The following is a 27,277-nucleotide window of genomic DNA, read 5'->3' as shown; positions in this document are numbered from 1 at the left end:
TTAATCCTCCAACGATTCATGCTTTGAAGATGAGGGACTGGAGGGGGAAGGAAGGTCACCCTCCTGTTAGAAGACCTAGGATTCAAGTTCATCTTTCTTGTGCCAGATCTTTCTGCCCTTCCACACTGAGTGAGGTGTCCAGGCAAATAATGGTGGGCACCATATTGGAGATATGATGTGGGACTTATGAGTTACGGATATACTTCTTTCCAGAAAGGGGTGTGAGATGCTTCAGAAAAGCAGAAAACATACACACCAAAGTGCAATCATAACCGCAAATATCTACAAAACAAACACCTCATCAGAGCCACTCTCCTTGATACCACTGCTTCATCTTCCTTTTGGAACAAATGCCATTCCTAAGATTTCAAGGATCTGTGATTCAGCTGACTAGTAGAACAGTTTTTCTCTTAAACTTAAACAATTGGAATTATTTTCCTTTTAGTTGCCACATGTATGTGTGGGGGGTCGTTAGGGGGGAGAGAGTTTCAAAACTCTTTTGTTCTCTAAGGAATGATACCTGCAGGGCAATGATGTCCTCCAACCTCCTGAAGCCCAAATGTGCCCCAGTGTGAAGAACAGGGAAGCGTACAGGAAAAGGAAGAGGCTGACTCAAAACTACACTGTTGGCTGGGCTTATGGCATATGCAGACATGTCCACTCCTAAAACGGTCTTGGGAACTACCCTCTTAAAACAAAAGGAAAATATGGACAATGGATAGCTGCTTGCAAAAAGCAAAAGCGCAACTGAGGAATAGTGGCTCATCACTGTGCGACAGAAAGCCTATTCAAGACCAAGAGGAGAGTAAAAATGTACTTAGACATTCATCATTGTTCAGTCATAGGCAGTGAATTTTTGTCCATGCCTGTTGCCTAATTCCCTACTGCCACCCTCTGGGCCTGGGCAGACAAGACTCACAATGGTTTCTGAGGGCCCCACGTGAACCACCATCTCAGAACGCAGACCTCTGAGCACTTTCAGACCCTACACGCCAATGCTCAGCCCTTCCCACTGTGCCACTGCTCTGCTGCCTTTCCCCCAGCTTGATAAGAACAAAGAGGGGTGTTTGGTAAAAGAAAAAGCAAAATGTTCTGCTTGAGTCGATACTGTCCCTCTCCAAATGTGGTATGTCCCCAAGTTCTTTCCACACTTTCTTCAGGACGGGGCGGTGCCTGTCCCTTACACATGGATCCCATTTCTAAGTCCACTCCTCTGGCCTTGCCTATTGTCTCCGGTCTCTGAAGCAGGGGGGAGGGGGAGTGGGGGGGTACCTAGACTTTTCCCATGCTAACCTGCACATAAATTTGTAAATGGAAGACTGGGTGTAACCTGGGCATTTCTAAAATATATTTGACACACTGTATTTTTGTGGGGGTAGCTGTGGGCCACCAGGCCCCTCAGGAACACACTTTGGGAAATAACATCCTAGACCTAACCCAGCTGGTGCTCAGGACACTGCAAACAGCTGCTTCCTTCTGCCTCCTGCACAGATGATGAAACCCACATAGCCGGAAAGGGCCTGATGAAAAGGAAGGAGTTCCTGAAACTCTCCAAAGGAAGAAGACGTTTGAAGAAGTTTGGTCTCGAAAATCAGAGGACCCGACTGATGCGAACAGCACAGCAGTCTGTGGGCATAAAGGCAAATGGGAGCTTGGGAGCCTCGATGATCCGGCCGGGATGCATTCAGCTGTGGGGCTCAGAGAAAGAAAACTGCTGCCCCCAAATTTCTTGTCTTCCATCTTCTCCCCGGATTGATCTCCTCCTCCTCCTCCCCGGTTCCACTTGTTTCTTTTATTTATTTATTTATTTATTTTTAAAGATTTTATTTATTTATTTGACAGAGAGAGATCACAGTAGGAGAGAGGAAGGGAAGAGATCACAGAGAGAGGAAGGGAAGCAGGCCCCCTGCTGAGCAGAGAGCCCCATGTGGGACTCGATCCCAGGACCCTGAGATCATGACCTGAGCCGAAGGCAGCGGCTTAACCACCTGAGCCGCCCAGCCGCCCCTCCACTTGTTTCTTACTCTTACTTGTTCACCAGGGGAGCAGAAATAATCTTTTATTATTGGATGTGCCTTTTTTTTTTTTTTTTTTTTTTAAAGAAAGAGAGCACACAAATGGGAAGGAGGGACAGAGAGAGAGAGAGAAGCAGAATCCCTGCTAAGCAGAGAGCCTGTTTCAGGGCTTGACCCCAGGACACTGAGATCATGACCTGAGCTGAAGGCAGAAGCTTTAACCCACTGAGCCACCCAGGCGCCCCTGGATGTGCTTGTTTGGTAATGCTAACCTTCTCAGCACTCAATTCACTTCTAATTCTGGAAGATCCCCCTTCTGGCATCCTCCTATCTGCACTGCTCATCTGCTGCCTGGTCAGAAATTCTCACACTTCGGGGTGCATGTGAATTACCGTCAAGGAAAAATTCCCAAGAATAGGGGTGGGGGCTGCATTATTCCAGAAGCTGATGAATACCCTGGTCCCCCGTGGCCCATAAAGAAAGCCAGGAGGTTGCTAGAACACCAGTATGCCACACAGAGAACTGCAGAGGTGGGCACACGTACACAGTGGCCCTCTCTCTGTCACAAATATCTTGAAACTGGTAGTTCTCAAACTTGATTATGCATGAGAATCAGCTGGAGGGCTTGTAAAGACACAAACTATTTTTCTCATTCAGAAGGTCTGGGGTGCAGCTGAGAAAACACATTTTTTAACATGTTCCCAGATGCTGCTGATGCTGCTGGTTCAGATACTTTGAGAACCCTGGCTGTAAGCAATTGGACAGATCAAGTAGCTAGATGGAACAGAGTGGGTTTTTTTCTAACTGCGTGCACGTCCATGTTTCATGTTTGTGCGGATGGACAGACTCTGGATCCAGATGGATTTCATCTGCAGCCGCCTGGCCTTGCCAAGGCCTTGCCAGGATGCCTGTTTTGAAGCAATTAATACACCCCTCGCTTCAGTGCAATCTATTGCCTAGTGATATCGGCATCATCACCATTAGCAGCATCCACCAGGGAACGCGAATGGAATTCTGGAGCTCCCTGCGGAAAAGCGCTCTTCCTTTAGGAAAATAGAAGCCACTCTTCTTTCTCCCCTCAGCTCGTAAGGAAGACAGCTTTACTCTGACGTTTATAGGGAGCATTTGAATGCGGAGGAGTCAGAGGCTTTTAAACATTGGGAACCAGAAGTATCGAACTTCAACATTCTTTAGGCAAATTGTATTAATTTTCTTAAAAACAAAACAAAAAACAAAAAGAAAACCCAAGTATACTGATACTAGCTATTTGCCTACTGAAACAACCATGGGTTTGCTGAAAGATCAAAATATGAAAACATCATTCTAGACGAAGACAAACTGTACACTTTAGGATGTCAAGTTCACAAATTTACTGTGCAGGGTTTTTCAAGTTTTCGCATCTTATTTTATCCCTTGGGAAAAACTTTGCAATTATTAGTGGAAACAGAGGTTAAATAACCTGGTATCTTTCCACTGTATCACTGAATGGACACTTTCTGGACGTTTTCTTTTCGTCTGTATTTCTGATATTTTCCATTTCAGACACTAATCAGTCCAGAAAGGTTTCCTGAAATGCTGTTGAAACCTCTCATCTTTGTATCCCTGCGCTGATCTGCCTAAACAAGTCCTCTGGACTAGATGTCAGGCTGGGCTGTTGGGCCATATTGAGGCCTGGGTTCTGCTTGCTCAGCATCAAGACTCCTGGGAGAGCTGGCCGTGGAGACCTAAAGTCCAGGATAGATACCCAAGGGGAACGCTGTAGGGCGCAGGGTCTTCTGACGCCTATTTCCGAGAACTGCCGGACATTAAGAGTGTGGCGATGCTGGTCCAGAGCATAAAGATCTTTGCTGATGATTAGTTGACCCTGAGGATGGTTTTGCCTATTAACTGCATTCCTTTTCCTGCTATAGAGAGGTGACAGAAACAGAAGCCCGTGGACACAAGGGCTGTTGTGCAGAGTCCCAAACAGTCCCTGAATACTCTTACTGTTAAGGACCAGAGCAAAGGTACCTAACACCTAGGGCTGAGGTTTAGTAGCCAATTACCAGCCGAATGGGAACTCGGGTGAAGGTAACCCGAGCCCCAGGTGCAATCTGCAAAGTTGAGTAGGTAGTAGAAGTGTTTCAACATAAACCCTGAGGGGATACCGTTGGAAACTAAAGTTTTCCTCCCCTGTGAGTGGCGTATTCCAAACAGGAACTGCTGGGAGCATCTTGTTTTTTGTTTTTTTAAGACTTAAGTCATTTATCTGAGAGAGAGAGAGAGAGCACATGTGCACGCGAGTAGGAGGAGAGGCCGAAGGAGAAACAGGCTTCCTGCTGAGCAGGGAGCCCTATGTGGGGCTCGATCCCAGGCCCCTGGGATCATAACCTGAGCCCAAGGCAGATGCTTAACCTACTGAGCCACCCCAGGAGCCCCTGCTGGGAGTATCTTGAGCTCTTTTTGGTTCTCACATGATGGGCTACTGAGACTACTTTTTAACACAGGGCAGTATTGCCTGGGAACTCTTTCTAGCAGATGACATTTTAGAAGTCTCTAAAACCACCACTGTCATTCAGTATCACACTGAAAACACAACAGTTCAAAACACCCACTGCATGGTTATGAAACAGCCCAACCTTCATCACCTTCCAGGAAGCTGACGTCCTCAATTTCCCATGTCGGGTGGACTTAGGATCTGGGAGAATCGGTCCCAGGCATGACCAGAAAGGAGGCAGGGAGTTCAGGGGACTTGGGGTCAAGAAGACCCAAGTGAACATCCTAACTCTGACGCTTACGGATGCAAATTATAGAAACACTTTAAGCCTCCATTTCTTTTTCTGAAAGAAGGGATAGTAATACTCACCGTACAGGTTGTTATAAGGAGTAAATGAAGTACTATACAGGAAGGACCTGGCACAGTGCCCGGCCCAGAGAGAAACTTATTCAACAATAGCTGTTGTTAACATTAAAGGGTAGGGATGGGGTAAGCTGGTGAAAAGAGTGCAGAAATGGATAAAAGAGAGGCAGAACTGTCCAGAACCGGCAAATCTATGAAGACAGAAAGTAGGTTAATGGTTGTGAGGGAGGAGGGGAACTAGGAGTAACTGCTAATGGGCACAGGGTTTCTTTTTGGGGGTGACGAAAATGTTCTAGAGGGTGCCTGGGTGCCTCAGTTAGTTAAGCGACTGCCTTTGGCTCAGGTCATGATCCCGGAGTCCTGGGATCAAGTCCCGCATCAGGCTCCCAGCTCCACGGGGAGTCTGCTTCTCCCTCTGACCTTCTCCCTTCTCATGCTCTCTCTCTCTCAAATGGATAAATAAAATCTTCTGGATTTTAAAAATGTTCTGGAATTAGCAGTGGTTTGCATAACCTTAGAAGTATACTAAAAACCAACAAAATGTACATTATGGAATTGTGAATTTTGTGGCACATGAAATACATCTCAAAAAAATACCCCTCTCCCCCACAGGTAACTCACACGCTACATATCTGGAAAATCTAGTTACTTGGAACAACCCATTCCTGACCAGGCTGGCTAACAGAGGTGTGCCAGCAGGGGGATACGATGGAAGAACCCTGAACTAGGAGCCAGGAGGCTTCCTATTTATAGCATCTGAGACCAACCAGGCCGATTCCTCCCTTGAAAGAAAGGGAGACCGTGGCCCACAAAGCTGAAAAGATTGTCCCCAGGTGGCCGAGGTGAGGCTAGGCTCCAGGGTTCAGTAACTCAACAGAGTTCCTCACGCGTATTCAGCCCTTACAGGCAGGAAGACGTGAGGGTTAATGGAGGTCGACGGCTGCTTTTCCTCAGTAATTGTGTGGGGAGGGCAGAGCTCTTGTCTGGAATGGCAGCTGGCATTCTGTGTTCCTGTTTATTGCAGTTTATCTCAAGCAGTCATTTCCATTCACCTTTTAAAAAAAACATGAGGCGCAGCTGTGGCTTCACTTTAAATATTGTTCCTTCCAGCCTTTTAATTTTTTCACGGGCTCCTCCCTAATCTTTCACCATAATTGGATGCACAACACTAGAGACAGCACCTCGGAGAAACAAAGCGAGCAAGCCGGCTTTTCCATCTTCTGACCACACACGGCTGTCCGGCAGCTCCTTCCCCTGCAAGGAGCAGCCTGGGAACAGATCTGCGTCCTGTGTTTGCTCTGCTCTGGGACCAAGTGGCAGCCAGCCTTCTGCAGGATTCTATGTTAAATTCTCCTCATTTCCTCTCTCGGTTTCCCTCAGTGTAAGGTGGATCTTGCTGGGGTCCTGAAACATCAGAGGAGGCGTGTTTTCCCAGGTCCACACTGGATCCGAACGTTCTTCTGGGCAGCGTCAATCCCATGTCAGTTTATTGGTTGGTGGGTCTCCCCACGTGGATGGTAAGCTCCTCGAGGCAAAGCCTGGTCTCCCTTCTGCGAGCCTAGCCCCATGCACAAAGCCAGGATCATGGAGGGGCTCTCAGGAATGATGGGTGAGGAATCAGGACATGGGTCCCATGCTGTATGCCACCGTGGTCCTGAGGACAATCAGCTTTGTGGGTCTTTACCGGAAGGTCAGAGGTTGCTCAGAGCAAAGCAGGACAATAATGGATTGAACATACACACCTGAGATTCGGCCACAGTGCGGGCTTTCCTCCCTATATACTAAGATCTGTTTTACTACTATGACTGAAAAACCGGAGGTCCTTAATGAAACATCTCTCTTACCATCAGGACCTCCCCCCAAGGAATAGGAACAGATGTATATTCTTCTCCTTCCTTTGCTGAGGTGGAATCTAATTTTAGTCATCGGAAAGTGACCTTTCCCCCAAAGGCTGTTTGCCTGACTTTAAAACAACCTTGTAAAATAATCCCTAGACACATGTGGCATTTATTAGTGTGACTGGTATAGGAAATTATATTGTACCTAGCTAGGCAGGGGCAAACCAATCTTCCGACTGATTTTGACAACTGATCTCAAAGTGACAGGAGGTGAAAGAAGAAATTATTAAAAATTTTATATTTATAAACATTTTATTTTACAAATATCTATTTGTGTATAGGTTTTATGTACACAAAATATATATTTACAGTAGTGTATACATATAATTAATGAATAGGATAGAGATATATATCAGAGGTCTGGGTTCAAAAACATTTTACTGATGGATCCAAGGTCAAAAAAGCCTGCAGACCACTACTTTATGGCATTTAATTGAATTTTCTACATAGTCAACTGAACAGCAAAAACATTAGAGAGAAAAATGTAGATAAGATGTGAATTAGGAAAAGTGATTTTTTTTATATTAGGTTCTCTAATTCTTTTTATTTTAAAGAAAGCACATGTTGCCCTGATTCACCAGAAGTTCATGATGAAATTAACAGTTTTTTTTTTAAAGCATAATGAAGCTTTCAGAATAACCAACACATATATGAGTTTGAAAGTCCTTGGCTTAGGAAAAGTAGTTAAAAAGCTGAAATGACAAGAGAACGGGTCTCATGTTTAGAAAAATATGGACTGATCTGTGTATCCTACACATCTAGTAGGTTTCATCCTACACATCTAGTAGGTTTCATCTCCTGGTCCTTTGCACTCCCCTGTTAGATACTATTTCTCCTGAAATCACAGGTGGCATTCTCCTGCCTTAGCTAGATAAGTCACTACACAATGCGGCTCTGTTTTGTTGCCAGTGATGTTTTATAGCAGCTTGAGCCTCACATGTTTGTCATTTTGGTCAGTGCTATATCAGGTTGCCGGCATATCATCGCTTGCTCATTCCAGGCATGTGGGCTCTCTCAGTTTCCAAGGAGGGAAAAACGACAGTGGCCATTACTGGCAGTAAAAAGTCATTACTGTCATTACTGCAGTAGCCACGGGATGTCTTTCATTTTTCCTAAGTGCAAGTTGACCTATGCTTTTCTACCTGAGAAACGGTTTGAGTGTGATCCGTCCTTTGGCACTGGAAACAATGCGGGCTGAGAACTGTGCGCTTGTCTTCAGGGCCGGGTAAGTGACCCACTCTGATGGCTGAGTGTCCTATGCCTCTTTTGCATATGTGCTTCTGGCAGGAGGGGACAGCTGAGAGGTGTCAGTTTCAGTATTCAGCACACTTATCACCTTGGGCCCTCGTTGCCTTCTTGGGGAGTGCAAGGGAAGAAAAATGTGTAGGGCAACATGGCAGGTTATTTAAACCTCTTTTACACATGTAAGTTTTGGGTTCTGGAGAAACGAGCACCAACTATTGTGAACTGCTCTAAGAGATAAAGTACATACTTAAAACATCCCCTGCACGCAAACACAACTTCGTGCATAAGATACAGAATGCCATATGTTACGTTATTATACTTAAACTATCATGACAGAACTTTCTATATCTTATTCTGGGAGAAAAATGTTAATGACATATTTGATCAAACTAAAAATTGAGCAGCTAGTTTTACTGCTCAAGGAGGTGGTGTTACCAAGTATTTACCTCTGAAGGAAAAGAGGTCTTATTTTCCAGGTTGATGACGGAAGGACCCTTACTCTTCACACTGTGACGTGTTGTGACCTACACTTGACTTGTGGAAAATAATAAGGGGGAAAGGATGTAGTGTGGTTTAGCCTTCTGTGGACAGACAAGCATATACTTGTAGTTTAATTTTATGAGCTCACCCATATAACTAAAGCTATTTTTACTTGGGCCTGTTATTTCCAACAATTACCAGATAAAACATTCCAAAAATATATTTACTGTCTTTCAAAAGAAAAGGCTAGCAAAGTTTTAGCAGAGACTACATCAATTTTTCAAAACCCCACCCTTCTCTTGGTAAAACTATATTTTCCAGTTAAAAGAAGTCACTTAAAAGACAAATTAAACATTATAGTAATTATTTACTGTGGGTAAACTGTCAACATACGTCAAAAAATTTTAAAAATCCTTCTTTTACATAAAAAGACTGCCTAGCAACTAAATGCATGATAAGAGTTTTTTCAACTCCAGAATAACAACATGTATATTCCAGTTACTGTTGTAACCTATCAATGAATACAAGCTGGGAAAAGCAGAAAGAAGAGCCCTCCCAACTCAATGCCTCTACTTCTGTGCATTTAGCTTTCCTGAATATACTATGGCAATGGCTACTGCGTGTGGAATTTGGCCACTCCTCAAGGGTGTTCTTTCTCCCAGTGAGAAAAATGGTCCGATTGTTTACAAACAAAAGAGTTCCCCCGCCTTACCTTTTTATAATTCCCCTCCATATCCAATGGGGATTCTTGACCGATGATGTCATCCATTCCATCACTGTCCAAATTCATCCTTTAACTCTTGAGAATTTCACTTAAGTGATAACCTCCCATGAATTCTGCTAGGCTGCTGTGCCAACTGCCCAGTACCCTGGTTACTGCTCATGCTGACGTGGAGAGCCAGCTAAGAGCCTGTGCCTGGTGGTTGTGCATATCCTTGCCCCTGCTCTGGCCCAGGGACACCGCCCTGCCCGGCCTCCCTGCACTGTCCCGAGCTCTGGCACAGGGGCAGCTGCTGTTTCTGAGGTTCGCTCTGCCTCGACAATGTGTTGAATGTCCAGCCTTCCCACTGTCTACTCTCCCCTTCCCCTGAGGGATCCCGCCTAGATCCCTCTCTACAGCACCTTTCCTCCTCCTCTCAATCAAGGGAAAGCGGATTCAACGCCCCCACTCCTCAGTTCAGGGCTGAGTGTGGATTGGAGCCCGGCGAGGAAACCAGCCACCTTATTCTGACCCAGGGTAGTGTGAAGGATAAAAATAGACGCAAAACCCAGCCTCCCAGACTTCAGTAGTGACTTAAAAGCCGGGTATCCCATGACAAAATGAAAACAATATAATTTAAAGGCTAACCTGAAGACACATGTTTGCTCCCCACCCCCGTTTGTCCTATAACCAATCATTTTAAAATCAGATGTGAAAATCTCATCTTCTGGTAGTGGCCCAGCACAAGGATAAAATGTTTTTCCAACTCAGAGAAGGAGCTCTCCGCTTCAGGATCAGCGCTTTGTTCTATCCATATAGGCAAGAGAAAAAGATCCATCAACTTTTCTTTAAAATCCAGTCAGTGGGGAAAAAAAAGCTCCAGCCACTGGCGGGCTTTTTCACAAAAGAGAACGCTTCCTTTCTGCTGCTCTCTTTACCCTTTCCCATGGCTTTTGGTTTTTTACTGGCTTTACATACAGAGAAGGAAAAGGCCCACAGCTGGAGGATGTTTTCTCGTAACCGACAAACAGAAGTGCAAACAAGAGCACACACTCATCACTATTAAATTACTACGACCATAAGCTAAAGATACACACCCTATTTATTTTTGAAAAATGTTACTGTTTGCAGGAGAAAACGGGCCAAAGAAGAATTCAAAGGCCAAGCCCCCATTTAACAAACCATCTTATACCTGACATGCTTGGACAGAAAGCAGCAAATGTCCTACTCAATACATTTTCCAATAGGAATTCCTGACCAAGCTCAGTGCTGTTAAGGCCAGACCTCTAAAGTAAAAATGCCGTTCAAGATGGCCTTGACACGCTCACAATTCAGTTGTCTCTTTCTCTCCGTGAGTTAAGAAACAAAACAAAACAAAAAAGCATCTCAATTTGTGGAAGGCTTGTGGCATAAATGTGTCTTTATGCAGTTTACTGTGGTCCTCTGTCGATAAGGCAAATACCTTCCTGCGCAGTCCCTGACTCAAATCCAAATCCTGCCTTTCGCCCACCCTCATCTCCCAGCTCTGTTCCCGAGAGAATTGGGCGATGACAAGTTGTAATCACAGAAGCCAGACTTGCATCTGGGCGGGGCTTCTTCCCAGCAGAGATCTCCCTCATCTTACTCTCCTCCAGACCCCCACGCCCTCACTCTACACAAGGGGCCTACTACGTGCACGCACGACACCTTCCAGGCCTGGGAGGCAACGCTGGCCACCAAGAGTGGCTCCACCGTGGATGTTCCCATCATGGAAGAATTTTCCAAAGCTAAGGCTTTGGGTCAAAAAGTTTTACTTTTTTACTATCAAATTCTGCCCAAGGAGGTTAGTGAAAGTGAAGGAAGCAGCGTCTTATTATCTGACATATGTTAACATAGTAACGATAGCCGCCCTTTGCGGAGTGGTCGCTGTGGGCCATGCACTTCACAGGTGCCTCTTAACTTATGTCTTTAGTCCTCATGGTAACCCTTTGGAGTAAATATTATTATCAACTGCATGGTGAGGTTCGGGAACTTGCCCAAGGCGAGGCAGCAGGCCAGTGGTCAGGCCAGAACTGAGACCTGTAGCCTCCGCTGCGGAGGCTCACAATCTACACGGGCAAGGTAGACCACCATCCACTGGTTGCCTCAGTAAGAAACAGCTGCACACAATACAAATAATCGAGCCTAGCTCTTATACATCACGGCTTAGTACAGAGAGAATTCAGGCAGCACACAGAATCTCATGGACGGGAACGCACATATGGAACACCCAGCATCGATCACCGCTATCCCCTGATGATTAGGCTTCAAGAAATGAAATAAAACCTCTTTCACTGATGGTCATGACCTAACATGCTGGAGAATGAATTTTCTTTTCTCGTCAGCCACGGTGTTTTTAGTGCCCTGTGGCTTCTTTCCAACAGCTGTTATGGTTGCAAGCTTCTTCTCTAAAGGGGCAGGGATTTTGGCTTATCCGTCTTGCTTTCCCCACAGCATCTAGACAATGTCTTACACACGTTAGGTGGACAGTGAAGGCTGTTGAATAAATACATGAAGAGAGGAGAAATGTACATGTTGTCTAGAATGTTGCCTCTAAATGCTCCACAGTAGGAAACATTAATAGTTGATATTAGAGCTTTTCAACTGAACTCTTCTGTGGAAATCATGTATGTTCAGAAGGTAAAAAATGGGTCTGGATGGGTTGAAGGGGAGGAGCTTCCACAATTTTCAGGAATTTCAATCTCTTACCTAGTTAGCATCCTACTCCACCTATCTATTTATGATCAAGACTTAACATGGATGAAATCATAAACATCTAGATATTTACAAGACTGAGTAAAATACTCAAAACTATAAGCCTAATTGCTAACACCTTTTTACTTTAATTTTAACTGGGTGGGTTTACATATATAGTTAAAATGACTGAACTCTCACTATTAACTATATATATTCAAATTAATATATATACACTAATAATATATTGACCACATACATACATATATATGTATACACACATACACTATTAATATATCATCTCTTGGAGAAGGGCACCTCAAAATCCAAGATGGAAATTTCCCAGCAACAAGGATTAATACTAAGGAAGTACTAAAGACCATTCCTTTCCTCTAACCCCAGTGCCTTTTATTGTCATAAGTGGTTCTCTAATAAGTACTACAAAGAGACAAGTGATAGAACATCTCCCCAAAACACAGATGTAAGAGCTGGTAGGGGGAGGGCGGTGCCCAGTGGAGAATTTCCTTTGTTCCTCCCCCTAAAGGAGTGCTCAGCACATAAACAGGTTCATAGCTTAGACCCTTTCCAGAAGGAGCTATACCACTGTATATACCTCAAGTATATATTGTCTATATCTCGAGTGGTATATATGTGTATATATATATATATCTCAAGTGGTATATCTTGCATATACCACTTGAGATATATAATATCTCAAGATGGCACAAGGGGACTGATCTCTGATGTTTTCAAGAGTTTTGTTATTCAAAGTGTGTCCTTCTGACCACATTTGTATTACTCGGACCTTACTGGAAATGCAAGCCCTCAGGCCCCACCCTAGACTTACTGAATCAGAAATTTCATTTTTAAGAGAGTCTAAGAATTTTGAATACTCCTTACAGTTCAGAAGCACAGCTTTAGACCTTGGGAAAAAATTCATTATAAGTTATTATCCTTCTATTTTGGACCATACTGCCAGGCATGGCAGCAAGACCCTGACTTTACCTGCTTGGGATCAATGCTGTAATTGATTTCACTTCCAAGAGGTCCAAATGAGTAGAGAAAAAGGGAAAACAAACAAAAGACCCCCTCGGAAGACTTGAGCTCGGTATAATGTTTGGTGGTTTTGCAGTAACTACGCAAACAAAGGAAGAACAACTCTTCATGTCCTTCCTATAGATAATTTGCTCTGGTTCTTTCCTCCACTGCTGACCTCTCTAAAACGAACTACGCTGACATAGCATGGGCCCAGATGCTACCACTGCCCTTTGGAAAATGTACACATAGCCCCTCACAGTCCCTGAGCTTGACAGGGCCTCTTCTTCCTCCTGCCCTGAAATTTAGGGACTAGAACGGAGCTTCAGTTTCCTGTCAAGACCATAATCTGAACCATGAGACGCACTGGTCATGTGAGCTAATGCTTTTAAAATGATCATTACCGGCCAGTGGTGAAAATGATCGACTCTGAAAACACTGACTGCATTACTGGGAAATCACTTATGCATTGTCAAAAGATGTTCCTGTTCATAGATGGAAACTGTAGTTCATCCTGATTAACCCTTCAGCAGTTCACTCCTTCCCTTCAGGCTTAACATTCAAATTCCATGTGCTATACAAACTGATGGCTGACTTATAATCTCTTTCCAAATACACCATTTTTTTTTTCTTCTGTGCAAAGTTTACCTAAATTTGCTTTGCTTTTCCATTTAGGTAGCTAGATAACCTATTAAAGCATGCAGGCAATTTAATTAATTAATTTAATTAACTATAGAGAGAGAGCACGTGTGCAAGCGGGAGGTGGGGCAGAGGGAGAGGGAGAACCTCTAGCCGACTTTCCACGGAGTGTGGAGTCCAACCTGGGGCTCAGTCTCATGACTATGAGATCACGACCTGAGCCAAAATCAAGAGTGAGACGCTGAACAGACTGAGCCACCCAGGTGCCCACACGGGCAAGTTTTCCCCCAACAGGCAATTTTTAAGGTGCAGGCTAAACAAATTAAAATAATGGCACTGGGAGAGTAGGGTGGAGGACGTGGAAGTGTTGGCAATAGGCATGTTTACCAGTACCAGATGTTTACCCATATCAAAAAGATTGAGGACCCCAGACGTAAATCTTCTTGCCCAGCTGGATACCTGAGGATAGAAAACACAACTGCAGTCACTTTGATGGCTGCAGCACCGCTTCCAAGTGGGACTGGTTCTAATGCCCTCAGTACGTTTCTCTGTGTTCCTAGCACTCTTGCCCCATTAATGGGCACTTACATCAACTGCCACAACCTCTTTGATGTTTGCTTCTGAATTCAAGTACTTTTGTCCAAGTACTTACTATTTCAGGAAGCTTGGTCATTCCTGATGCTTCTATATACTGCACGGGGAGTATATAGACCTTGGGATTTCAAATTTTCCCTTAGTGTAGAGGACATAAATAAATAATGGGTCTATGGCCACAACACCCTGAATGCACCTGATCTCATCTGATCTCAGAAGCGAAGCAGGGTCGGACTTGGTTGGTACCTGGATGGGAGACTACTTGGGAATACCGGATGCTGTGGGCTTGGGGTACCTGGGTGGCTCCATGGGTTGGGCTTCTGCCTTCAGCTCAGGTCATGGTCCCAGTGTCCTGGGATCGAGCCCCACATTTGGTTCCTTGTTCACTGGGGAGTATGCTTCTCCCTCTCCCTCTGTGTGTTCTCTCTCTCTCTCTCTCTCTTAAATAAATAAATAAATCACTAAAAAATAAATAATAGGATATGGCTCACTTGGGATATGTCTCTCTTAATGTTGAGCATCTGCCTGTGAAATTGTGATTAGTTACCCAAGATTGTGTGTGTGTGTGTGTGTGTGTGTGTATGCATGTGAATATGGGGTCTCTACTCTCCAGAAATCATCGATGCACTGGTCTTTACCATAGAGATATTCCTATTTCCTTCCCATCCCCTCATCGTTCCCCCTTTCCAAGAGTAAATACCAGATCTTCATCTTGAAAATGTGTTGCATATTTATTTCTTAAAATTACTTGATGTCTGAATCATGATGTTTGAAGCCCCAAGTGCTACTTTAAATAGGAATGATGTGTTGTACTAAATTTCTATTTCAGATCAGGCCCATAATGAAACCCTATTGAAATGATTTTTTTTTTTTTTCATCTGCACCCTTACCACTGTTTTCCTTTTGTGGTAAAACATATAAATTAGATTTTCAGATATCTTGGCTAAAAACAAGTGCAGATGAATTTACATCCAGAATTATTTTCTTAATTAAATTAAGGTGATATATATGTTACCTCCTCCTCAGAAAAATACAATTACACATCAACCAGGGAAAATAATGAAGATGAAGTACTCCTCAACACTACTGCCTATAGGAAACATTTTTTTTAATTAAAAAAAAATCTATAGACTAAAACAGAACATTGTTTCATTGAAATTATATTTAAAATCCTGTATGGTGCTCAGGTGTCTCAGTTAAGTGTCTGCCTTTGGCTCAGGTCACGATCCCAGGGTCCTGGAATAGAGCCCCACATCAGGCTCCTTCCTCAGTGAACAGCCCACTTCTCCCTCTCCCTCTGCCTGCCACTCCCCCTGTTTGTGAGCTCTCTCGTTCAAATAAATAAATAAAATCTTTAAAAAAAAAAAAAAAAAAAGCTTGGATCAAATAGAGCACTGTGCTTTCAAATTCCCTTTTCTATTAGGTCAATACATTTTTCTTCCTGGCTATGGATGAAACCAGGCTTAAACTGGGCAGAATCTTAAATGAACTCAAATTTGATATCTTGTTTTCTCATTCACAGGAAGAAGGGATTGGGAAATGAACTCTTACTTGGCCTGATGTCAATAGGAATAGAATATATTTCCTTTCCCTTGTTAACTATTAAGTAACCCACTAGAATCTTGGCAAGTTTAGTAGTTTCTCCATCAAGAATTTAAAAAAATATCTTGATGTACTACTTAAATTTATATACTCCCTAATTTTCTTGTTTGAGATCAATACAGGGCATCTTTTATCTTCTGTGCTGGGTATGACAGTTCAGTTGCACTGAAATGTTTCACCCAAGAAAAACTGCATGTTTCAGAAGGAAGTAAAACTACTTCTCTGCACGGTAAAAAGATTCATTGAAATTTTGCAAAATCTCATACATTAAGAAAGGCAGCTTGGGGATGAGCAACCGCCTCAACCAACCACAGAAATTTTGAAAAGTACTTGGGGATAGTCCACGAAGTTCACCTTGGGAAAATTCTCTGGGTAAAGGAGAAATAGGTACACAGGTATGTTCTTTTTTTAAAAAAATATTTTATTTTAATTAATATTTGACAGAGAGAGACACGGAGGGAGAGGGAACACTAGCAGGAGGAGGGGGTGAGGGAGAAGCAGACTCTCACTGAGCAGGGAGCCTGATGCGGGACTCGATTCCAGGACCCTAGGATCATGACGTGAGCTGAAGGCAAATGCTTAACCAACTGGGCTACCCAGGCACCCCAGAGGTATGTTCTTAATGCATTGTGTCTGGGAAAGCTGGGATGTCTGTCTCATTTTTTTTTTTTTTTTTAAATTCTTTGCACTACATCCCCATTTCTGGCACATGGGATGTTTGAACTGCTGGCAACTGTCTGAGAGGTCCACGAGCCAGATACAAGAAGTGCTGTGGTCAACTTCACCACTTCACCCTGTTACACAGATCTGAGGTTCCCTCTAGGGTTATAATGGGCGATCCTGATCCTGGGGACTCAGAACAGCACCCCAATGTGGAAAATCCAATTCAATCCAACAGCCACTTATTGAACACGCACTCCACGTAGGGAAGAAAAAGAAGGTCCTTCTTTTCAAGAAGCCTGTTGTCTGATGGGGGAGACAGACTCGTGTCACGAGTTGTAAATGGGTTCTGCTGGAAACAAAACCAAAGTGCACCAAGAAGGAGAAATTGTGAGTGTGGGAAGAAAAGGGAAGGTTTCTTGAAGAAGGTGGCATGGGAGCCTTAAAAGCTGCATCACCCTGCAATAAGGGAGAAGCAGGTGGTGTGTGGGCGGGAGCCCTTCTAGGCTCAGGTACCACAGCAAAGCAAAGGCCTGATGGCAGTATGGGGGCGGGAGCGTAGGGAGTAGAGGGACAAGTGTTTCTGCCCGGGGTTCAGATCAGAGTTAGCCCTTGAATGCCACGCAGAGGGGTCGGGATTATAGCCTGAGGAAAATTGGGGAACATTAAAGATTTCTATTGTGCTTCCTCAAGACCAGGTGTGTGTTCAGAGAAGCGTCTCTTTATGTCCCCAAGGGAGGAAAGAGATGAGAGTCATTCACATGCCATTTTCCTTTTTTTTCTCTTTCAAGTCTCCATTCCCACAGTAGCTAAGAATGTGAGGGTGTGATCTATATCTGAGGTCATAGGGGAATTTAAGCGATGGAAAGAAAGGGATGAAAGCATGTCATTGTTTTTATATACACACTAACCCCAAAAACGAACTGCAGGGAAAGAGGAAAAAATATTTGGGAGCTTTTAAGCAAAATGGACCCTTTGACCCAAACTTGTGCTTTCAAGTTAACAATATTTCAAAGCTTGCTCTCAGAGACCATTTAGAAGAATCTGGCCTCTTGAAGGCTGCCAGGTCTGAAGCTGTGGGCAAGGTTCTTTCCTGAAGAGACTGGCTTCCTCCCAAGACTGGAAAATGGAGGTCGATAGCTCTATCTTTTAACACGGCTACAACTAAAAATGACAACACATGCCTCAGTAACCTCTCAGCTAATGTAAATCCTGTGAGGGAGAAGTACATGAAGATGTTGACAACGTGAGAACCGTTCAAAACGAAACAACTATAAAAAATCCTGCTTGAGAATTTCTCTCGGAGCATCCCTCCTTGGGTTAACTTGTTCAAAGCCCTGTGCATCCAAACACTTCAAGCAGGGGTTTTAAAGTCCTCGGTAGCGATAAAACTCTCTTTCTCAAAATTATCATCTACTTGGAAGGGGAGTAAATCAATTATACATCCATACTGTGGCAACATGTGATTGGGAAATGAAGCAATGCAAGGGTTTCCCCGGCTGCTTTTACAATCTTCCCTGAGCCCCTCATGTGATCAGAGAAGGCAGCTCTTAATTCATGGTAACTGACTTATTCCTGCAGAAAGGTAGCCTCTGGCAGGAACAAGGCCAGGATGTTAACTAGGGAAAATCCCATTTCATAGATGAGAAAACTAACAAGAAACAAAGGGATATTCTGGCCCGCAGACACTGAGAACAGTGCAAGCTAATGGTGTACGTGTCCTGCGTGGGTGGGGAGGCAGGACAGAGTAAGACTGAAAGTCATCCCAGTGATCAAAATGTAAGAAACCACGATGCCATAGTATGTTTACAATGCCGTTTTTCTTAGTCACTTTTATACATAGTAGGCCTATCCATCCGTATTACCCAAGGGTTTGTCCTAAGCTCTGGGAAAGCAGACGGATTTACATATAAACATCCCTGCCCTCATGGAGCTTACAGGCGAGGGAGACAGAAAAGAGACGAATATGTAAAACATGTCTCTGAGAGATGGTGATGAATGCCAGGTATAAAAGCAAATTAGGGAAGTGTCATGGAGACCCTGGGCTAGAAACGGGGAGTTGGAAATTGACATAGTTAAGTCCCGAGAAGGCCTTCCCAAGAAGGTGACGTTTCAGCAAAGACCTGAAGGAAGTGAGAGACTTACTGACAGGAAAAATACAGGATGCCAAGTTGAATGTGAATTTCAGAAAAACGGAGAATGATTTTTTAGTATAAATTTACTCGAAACACTGCAGATTATTTGCTAATCTGGCAGCCTTACATGGGAGTACCTGGGGGAAGCATACAGCAGCAGAAAGGACAGCAAGTTCAAGGCCAGGCTGGCACAGTGGGATGGGAGTGAAAGGAAAGAGGAATGTGGAAAGTCCCAGAGGCATCAGGGGCAAGTTGACGCAAGGCCCTTGGGGTCGGGGGCCTTATTCTGAGGAGAATTTTGAGACGAGTGGCATGTTTTGACTTAGGGTTTTTTTTTTTTTTAAGATTTTATTTATTTATTTGACAGAGAGAGATCACAAGTAGGCAGAGAGGCAGGCAGAGAGAGAGGAGGAAGCAGGCTCCCTGCTGAGCAGAGAGCCCGATGTGGGACTCGATCCCAGGACCCTGAGATCATGACCTGAGCTGAAGGCAGTGGCTTAACCCACTGAGCCACCCAGGCGCCCCTTGACTTAGGTTTTAATAGACCATTCTGGATACTGTGTTGAAAATTAGACTACAGTAGGGGGAGGGGGAGAGTTAGAGCAGGACCAGTTAGGAGGCCATTATGCTCTGATGATGATGGTGATGATGATGATGATGATACTAATAATAATATATGCCTAAGCATAGGCACCTAAATGAGCATACAATTTTGAGGAATATTCCCTAGAATTTCATTCATGGATTCTCCATTAAGAAACCTTGGTATACATTTATGGAAGGAATAAATAAAGAAATTCTACTTACTAAAAATGCTACCTTAAGGAATCTGCTTTAATCACTGCATTTTCATCCTTAAAAACAAATAAATAAGTTTTCATTCAAAAAATGGGCAAGTTTCTGAAAAACATCCTACTGTTGAAATAACCAGTGATGATGACATCAAACCAAGGACTTAGAGAAAATGCCTTTTCTGAATCCAAACATGTGTGGTGTCAGGTGGGTTCTAAACCTAAGGTTTCTAAGCAGATTAAGACTTGGCTTCACAGCTAATGTTTTTACTGATTTATGAATAAAGGGAGGGTGTTTCAAACATACACATGAAGGTAGTTCTGCTCTAAAACCTCAGGGACCTACGGAATCGATTGACCATTATTATCTGCCTAATACACTTAATTTTACTGTGAAAATAAGCAATAAATATTTCAAAACTATTAAACACACAATGACAGTGTTATATGTTGTAGTTCATGTAAAATAAAATCAATTCGTCCCCTTTCAGAAGCAGTTGGCTAACAAAATCCCTTTTCCTCAGATAAGATTGCTGATCTCTGACCAATTTTTGACCTATAAGACCAGTGATTTCATGACCAACTTAATGAAGAGGTACAGGGAATAATCTTATACTAGTTTGCCTTTCAAAAGTTAAGTTCTATAGCTTCTCTGAAAAGAGAGAAAATAATGACTTTAATTTTATAGTAATTTAGTCCTCTGGAGCCATGCCATAAATAGGTTAGGCTCTCCACAGATGTTTGGCATTCCCCATTCTCAATCTCTGGATTGCGCGTAAGTGAAGTTTTGGTTTTTACTCAGCATCTTCCCTTTCTCATGGGAAGAATTCTTGTGAAGCACAAGTCTCAATGTTAGGATCTACAGACCTAGATGTACTCTGAAATGAAAATACAGTAAAACAAGCCTGAAATTACAAAACTGCCATCATGAAGCAGAGAGAAAAGTGAATGGGTAAATATATTTTATAGGCACACTTTACTTAGCTGAGAAACTACTGCCTTGAGTCTTGTGCAATGTACAACTCTGCCTGCATACATTTACCTCAGGGAAATCCGACCTAATGAGAAACACCTGCTTGTCTCAGGTAATCCACCTCCCACAAGGAAGCTGCATTGTTAAGTTAAAAAACTGGTCCTTTAGAGCTTCTGAACTGGGTCAGTTGAGTAATCCCCCAACAGTACCCATCCTGGACTTGAATTAGCCATGCCTGCTGCTGCAAAGAGCAATTACTCTGAGAACATTCTCCTTGTCTGCTTACAACGAGGATGCTTTCAATGTTGCCTCAACAGTCCAAGTTGCAGGAAGGAGTTATTATTAATACTCTAGAAGGGGTCTTTGAGATCGTCTGTTTAATTTAAAACTCCACATAGCAAATTAGCACAAAGACAAATATGTAATCCTAAAAAAATTTCCATGTGGAGTTTTTTATGCGTGTCAACACCTTCTTATTTACACATGCTAGTAAAAACAAGTTTGAAAAGATGTACAAATGCAACTTCAAACATCAAGTGCACGCTGGCCCATTTTTGAAAATTTCTCAGATCATCAATTACGCTTATTTACATAACTCCCTTAGAGACAGTCCTAAAAACTGGATGTGAAACCACTCATCTCCTAGGCAGTGAGCAAAAATCGTATTTTGCCATGTTCCCCGAGTGAATTCGGTCCAGCTTTTTCCCCGCCCGAAGCCCCTTAAATTCAATTACAGTTTACAGCAGTTCCTCTTATTTGCACAGACAGAGAACGTGCAAAGCGCAGATCACCTCAGTGGATTTCACAATACGCTTCAAGGGCCAAGGAAGCAGTGCTTTCTGCCCCATTACTCCCCAGAAAACCTAATTACAATTCAGATACTGTATGCGAGGAAGGCCAGGAGTGGAGGGCGGCAAAATCCCTTGAAAATCCGGAAAGAGGCAACCTGCTGCTCTGGAGAAGGCAGGCCTCCTCTCTCGAAAGGCTTCCAGCCTCGCAATCGGGCTTGAAATCTTACCTGATACGAACAGTTCTCCTGATGTACCATCTCAGTGCATCCTAGGGCCCAGACCCCGAAGCAGGACGGCTCCGCGAGGCTGCGGAGGCAAGACGCCGAGCATCCACGGGCGGCGAGAACGCCCTGGGAAGGCAGGGGCTCCCCGCGGATTAAAATGGATGCTGTTTCGCTGAGCAACCTGCGCAGTGGCACTGCCTGTGCCGGGAAGCGCGCAGCCAGCCGAGCCGCTCTCCTCGGAAACCAGCAGTGAGGCTCGCAAACATGGAGCTAGGACCGGGCTGGGGGAGGGGGCGCGCTCATCGCTGGCACAATCAGCCAATTATATTATAGGCACAAAGGAAAGGATCAGTCTGGGGCTGGTGTGACCTTCTGGTGCTTTATGAAGGCAGCTAACTGATGTGGAAACATTCTAGTCCTCATTAAAGGGAAAAAGGCCAGCGAGGGAGAGGGAGAGAGGCAGACACAAATCAATGTTGCCGGTGAACATTTCTAACCTCCGGCATCATCCCGCCAGCCCGCAGATGCTGCTGGCATGGCGCTTGTGAAAAAGAGGCCTCCAGGATCGTTTCAGAACTTCTGACATGCGACAGGGGAGGCAATCTATTCTGAATATGGACACTGAAGGGACGATTCCTGTGTTGAGTGTTGGGAGTGTTTGTCAACTTCATAACTAAAGGGAGGGTCTTCGCTCCTTAACAGGATGTTATTTTGATTCCCCACTTCTTTTTGGCTTTTAGCTGCCTTTGAAGTCACACAGAAATCGGATGAAATAATTATTCCTAACATTTTTTTTTTTTAAGGGAGGGAGCTTAATCAGGTATGAAAGTCAGTGTAAGTCATTCATTTCATGAAAATGAAACTGAACAGGTTTTTTTTTTTTTTTTGAAAGTAAGGTTATATATATATACATAAAATCCAATGCCAGGACTTGAATATACAGACACCCTAGTACAGGACATTCTGTCTTAGAGAAAGACCATTCTACCTAAGAGGCTGTAATGCAAAGAATTCTGGCCCTGCAGATAGTACTCAAGGAAAATATGTGTTTCTGGGGGGATAAAGGGAAACAATTTCTGAAATGCTTCACAGGGTCACTCTGGGATTTTAGGATATATAGAAAGAAACAACCAGCTCTGTAAATTCTTGAAGCTAGCTAATTAATTACACCAAATTAAGAAAATAAACACAATAAAATAAAATTTCCTTATCTATATTACTCAGTTGCTATAGGCAATTTGTTTTGTTGTTTCTTAATAAAATGGCCTGAGCACATAAATGTTAATAAAGACCTGACCAAATTAAAAAAAATTAATAGAGAAATTACTAATTAATTTGTACCTATCTAGCTATCCACCTCCTCAAAAACTCTCACTACTAACCACACAGTCTTCATTATGCTTCTGCCAGAGAAAAACAAGTACTTTATCCCTGAGGAATGAAATCAACATGTTTGCCAAGTTTTTGCATCAAGCTCTATCTTAAGGAATGGTGGGAATTTGTGTTAGGAGTATATGGTGATGTATTCATAATTCTGCAAGAACACCTCTGTTGCTTGGAAAGAGAAAAACCCATTTTTAGAAATATTCTTCATTTTTACCGTCTGAGATTCAAACAGGAGAGAAATTTGCTGCCTGAGTTCCACTCCAGGGACACACACACGTGGAGAGCTTCCTTATGTGTGGAGAGCTTCCCGGTTATGGGAGTGAAGAAGTGGAAGGTAAGGCCGCCAGATGATCTCATAGGTCTGGATTTCGGCACCGGGTTCACCAGGTTCACCGGTCCCAATGAAAAGTACTCTGGAGATCTAGCCTGCAGAAGCTCACGGCCCTTCTTTGTGGAATACAGGAGAAAGACAGACTGTGGGACCGCACGACTCTTTAGTCCTGTTCATTGTCAGGTTGCACAATGAAAGCTGGATGAACGAAGCAGAAACCTGAGCTAGATCATGAGTCTTCTTAAAAGCAGGATGAAGAAAGAGGACAGAAACTTTCTAGGGAAAGAAACACTATTCAATACATCCTCATCCCAAACTCCGTCCTCCTCTATTGAGTTGTCCACACAGGACAGAGGCAGAGATTTCCAGGTGGGGCTTGTTATACAATCCGCTAGATGAAGGTTCTGGAATCATAAGAACATGTAAGCAAAAGTAGGCCCTAAGAGAAGTTCCTTTTGTAAGGTGGCAAATAAGATGAGATGAAAATCCTATACCTAATAGAGAAGGCATACCCCAGCTTTCCAAGACAGAACAGCTTTAACTTCAAAGGCTGTTAAAACTTGACTCAAGTTACTACTTTGACAATCTGTGACCTAAAGACTCAGGAACATGCTTTCAAGCTATAAAGGCCTAAAAAGCCGCTTCCTGGACTCTGTTCTCTTCTGAAAACTAAAGACTCTGGGATAGATTACATAAGCTCCTAAAAACATTTATCATGTGTTGTTTTAAAAAAAAAAAAAGTCTAAACATGATCCCACTCTTCACAGTTGCTATTCCATAAATAGTGGAAGTGACTCAGAGGTGGCTCTGGGGAGAACAGATTTCTGACAATTGTATCCTAAACCCTGTCAAAAACCCCTCTCAAGCGGTATAAACAAGATTAAAAAAAAGGTAATATATCAAGCAAGCTTCCCTTTATTGGAAAGGACTCTGTGTTACCATTTAAATTATGATTTGCTAGTACAAAAAACTTTAAACAGAAACCAGCTGTTCCAAGAACATTTAAGCTAGAATAATTTACCAAACTACAGTAACATTTGTTATTTTTGGACCAAAAGAAATTCTTTTTTCTTCTTAGGTCTATGTAACTTTCCTGCCCATAAAAAGTACTGGGTTTCAGATTTAGACAGGACTTTAAGAGATAGACTGTTATTTTCCAGATCTGGAAACTGAGGCCTAAGAAAGTTGTGACATACCCAAGAATATAAATGCTCCTCTCCTCAAACATCAACAATAAGGCATCAAAATAAGAAAAAAAAAAAAAACCCGCCAGATTTTCTAGGTTCATATCTAGTGAATATGTTGTTAGTAAACAATGTTAAATGAAGGCTCACTAGATTTGGAGAAATAAACCCTTTTGACTGAGCCAGTGTAGGCTGGCCTCAAAATCAAAATCTGTCATAAAATGCGAGGTTGCAGTATGGTTCTACCTAAATCTGAATCAAAGTTATGCTTAAAAGGAAGAAAATTTAGAGTATTTCTTGACTGAGAGGTTTTTCTGGGACTGAGCAAACTATGGTGTCTATAAACCCAGAAAAGTATTTTTTTCAATTGTGGCAGTTAATAGCAATAGAATGAAGATTTTTGCGGTAGTGAATGTAGTGACAAAAAGTCATTATCTACAAGTCATGTGAGCATACAGTTTTAAAGTGAATTATTTGGGTTAGGGACCAACTCAGAGGGAACATGGGGAACTTTCTGGCACAAGCTGTGTGATTTGATAAGGACTTGGCTTACACAGGTGTGTACATTTGCCAAAACTCATTGGATAAGACGTTTTGCATCATATGCAAAATTTACCTGCAAAGAATAAAAAGGATCTGGTGAACAAATTCTGAACTATAGTCAATGATATGCAAGCGCTTGAAATGCATCAATAAATGAGATGAACTGATGGACAGATAGAGACAGTTTGATGGAAATTTCTGACAAAGCAAATTTAGTAAAACTTTAACTGTAGAATCTGGATGGGGCATACATAGGTATTCACCAAAGAATCATCCAGTTTGAAAATGTTCACAATGAAATTTTGGGAAACAATGAAGTTAGGGTGTGGGGAAGATGAGCAAGGAAGTCGTTGTCTTAAGCATTGTCTTAAACTTTTAAGCTTTTCCTTAGGAATTTTGGAAATGCTGGTAGACATTTTTTGGCGCTTTTGGCTATGCTTCTTTCAGGGCAATGGAAGACAAGGAATTATGAGAAAAATCAATCCTGGCCACATTAGGGCAACCAGGTCCTTGAAGGACCTACCAAAGAACACAGTCGGTGTCACTGAGACAACAAACCTTAGAAAATGGCTTTATAGTTCACAAAGTACCGTCCTTGACATTTCCCTCGATCTTTACAGCCTCGTAGTTCAAACAGATTCCTATTTTGTGCCATGTGAAGAAGTGTTTCTGTCTTCAAGGAGTTTAGTGAGACAAATAAAACAGTATACAAATGATTGTTTAGAATGATGAATGATTTGTGCCTTCAAAGAGATGTTGTCTGCTCACTAGGAATTCTGGAGATGAAGAGAACTCTTAGCTAGGGGACACCAGGAAACTGCAATAATCTTATTCATTTGGTTGTTCACTTCTTGAGTACCTATCTTTTCTATGTCTAGATTCACATAAATTTACTTAGAACTTGGATCTTGGTTGGTTTATTCAGTGCTAATATCCCAACATCTGAAATAGTGCCTGGCATATAATGGGCTCTCAATAAAGATTTTTAACTGAATATATAAATGACCATGACCTTCAGAACATCACCTCATTTATAGTGGGACTCAGTTTCCTCCTCTATCAATTGAGGATGTTAATTCCTCGTTTATTGGATTGCTTACCGGATGAAATGAGAATAACATGTAAGACAGATTTTCGGTGCTCAGAAGAGGAACAGAAATGGATTTTTCCCCCTCTCCTAATTAAAGGCAAGGCAACACAATAGGTCAAGCGCAAAGAGAGGCCTGAATGATGGGGGCGACAGAGGGGATGGAAAGGAAAAGACTGAGGGACGCATTGCATGAGACACCATGAAAAATGTACTGATGGATCCAGTCGGTGATCGGACTTGTGAGTAAACAAGACAATGAGTCACGAGGCTTTGAGAGCACTGCTGGAGTGAAGCTGGTGCTACGCAAAGGAACAGGGAAGTCAGAGGAGGAACTGATTCTGGGGGATTGGGTTGCAGTAATGGGTTCTTTTATTTTTTCCCATAAAGTTCTAAGTTGAAGGTGCAGGAGGCAACTGGGACTCAGGAGAGAAGTCAGGTCAACAGATGGAATTTGGGTGTGTTATCTTTTTTTCTTTCAGGGAAAGAATAGTTGAAGTTGTAGAAAATTAGACGAAGGGAAAGACTGTAGAGAAAGAACTAGAAAGAAATAAAGACATCCCTATGGTAAGCACAATAATGACTTCCTAAAGTATCCATGTCATAATCCCCACCTAGGAAAGGCGAACTAAGGTTGCTAATCAGCTGGCCTTGAGATGGGAGATTATCCTGGTTATCTAGATGGGCCCAATGTCATCACAAGCGTCTTTAAGGTAAAAGGAGGAGGCCAAAGTGGAAGGAACAGAGAGATGGTAGTGGGAGAAAGGCCTGGCTCTGTGTTGTTGGCTTTGAGAACACAGGAAGAGCTCACAAACCAAGGAGTTGGAGGCCTCTAGAAGAGGAAAGGCAAGGAAATGGATTCTCCCCTAGAGCCTCCAGAAGGAGCACAGCCCCGACGACATATTGATATTAGTCCACTGAGACTCCTTATGAACTTCTGACCTTCAGAACTACAAGATAATTGTTTGTATTGACCTAAGTCACTAAGTTGGGGTACATTTTTATAGCAGCAATAGGAAATTAATACTAGTCTTGGGTGAAACCTGCATTTAGAGGGCAACAGGAAGCAAAGGGGATGTGGTTAACAGGGTGAGAGGAAAATGAAAACCAATGTAGTGAGGGGATAACTGGGGGTGTTGGCAGAGCTAAATTGCTTCACATCGTTTTCTACAGGGAAGCAGACAAGACTAGTGGGGTGGAAGGTAAACACAAGAGCCATTAGTTCTGACTGTTAGGAAGTCCTCGGTTCCTCTTGAGAGAACAGTCTCAGTAGTAGTGTGTTAGGGTGGAAGCCAGGTCATAAATGGTTGAGAAGTTGAAGGACTGAGTAGAAAGCAGTTTGCAAGCACTTCTGTTGATTAATTAGAGCATTAGGGTGGTAGGCTGGAGTGTAGAGTGGAATCAGAGGGGCTG

General features: G+C 43.0%; 1 protein-coding gene across 9 annotated transcripts in view; it reads right to left on the bottom strand.

The window, feature by feature from the left end:
• LOC309842676 (schwannomin-interacting protein 1) overlaps positions 1 to 27,277 on the bottom strand; it is a 531,227-nt gene that overhangs the window by 31,801 nt on the left and 472,149 nt on the right. The window contains exon 1 of one of the 9 annotated variants that reach the window (XM_082687214.1): positions 21,337 to 21,683. The exons of 6 other annotated variants lie outside the window; for them this stretch is intronic. In XM_082687214.1, the coding sequence (XP_082543340.1) occupies positions 21,337 to 21,366 (30 nt within the window). In that variant the 5' untranslated portion in view covers positions 21,367 to 21,683. Of the gene's footprint in view, positions 1 to 9,189; positions 9,701 to 21,336; positions 21,684 to 27,277 lie in introns of those variants that run through there. 2 more of the 9 variants (XM_082687212.1, XM_082687215.1) reach the window with 2 other exon arrangements.

This window comes from Mustela nivalis (genome assembly GCF_964662115.1).
Source record: "Mustela nivalis genome assembly, chromosome: 1".
NCBI classification, from domain to species: Eukaryota; Metazoa; Chordata; class Mammalia; order Carnivora; family Mustelidae; genus Mustela; species Mustela nivalis.
Note: the sequence above shows the minus strand (reverse complement) of the source record. Positions and strands in the feature narration are given on the sequence as shown.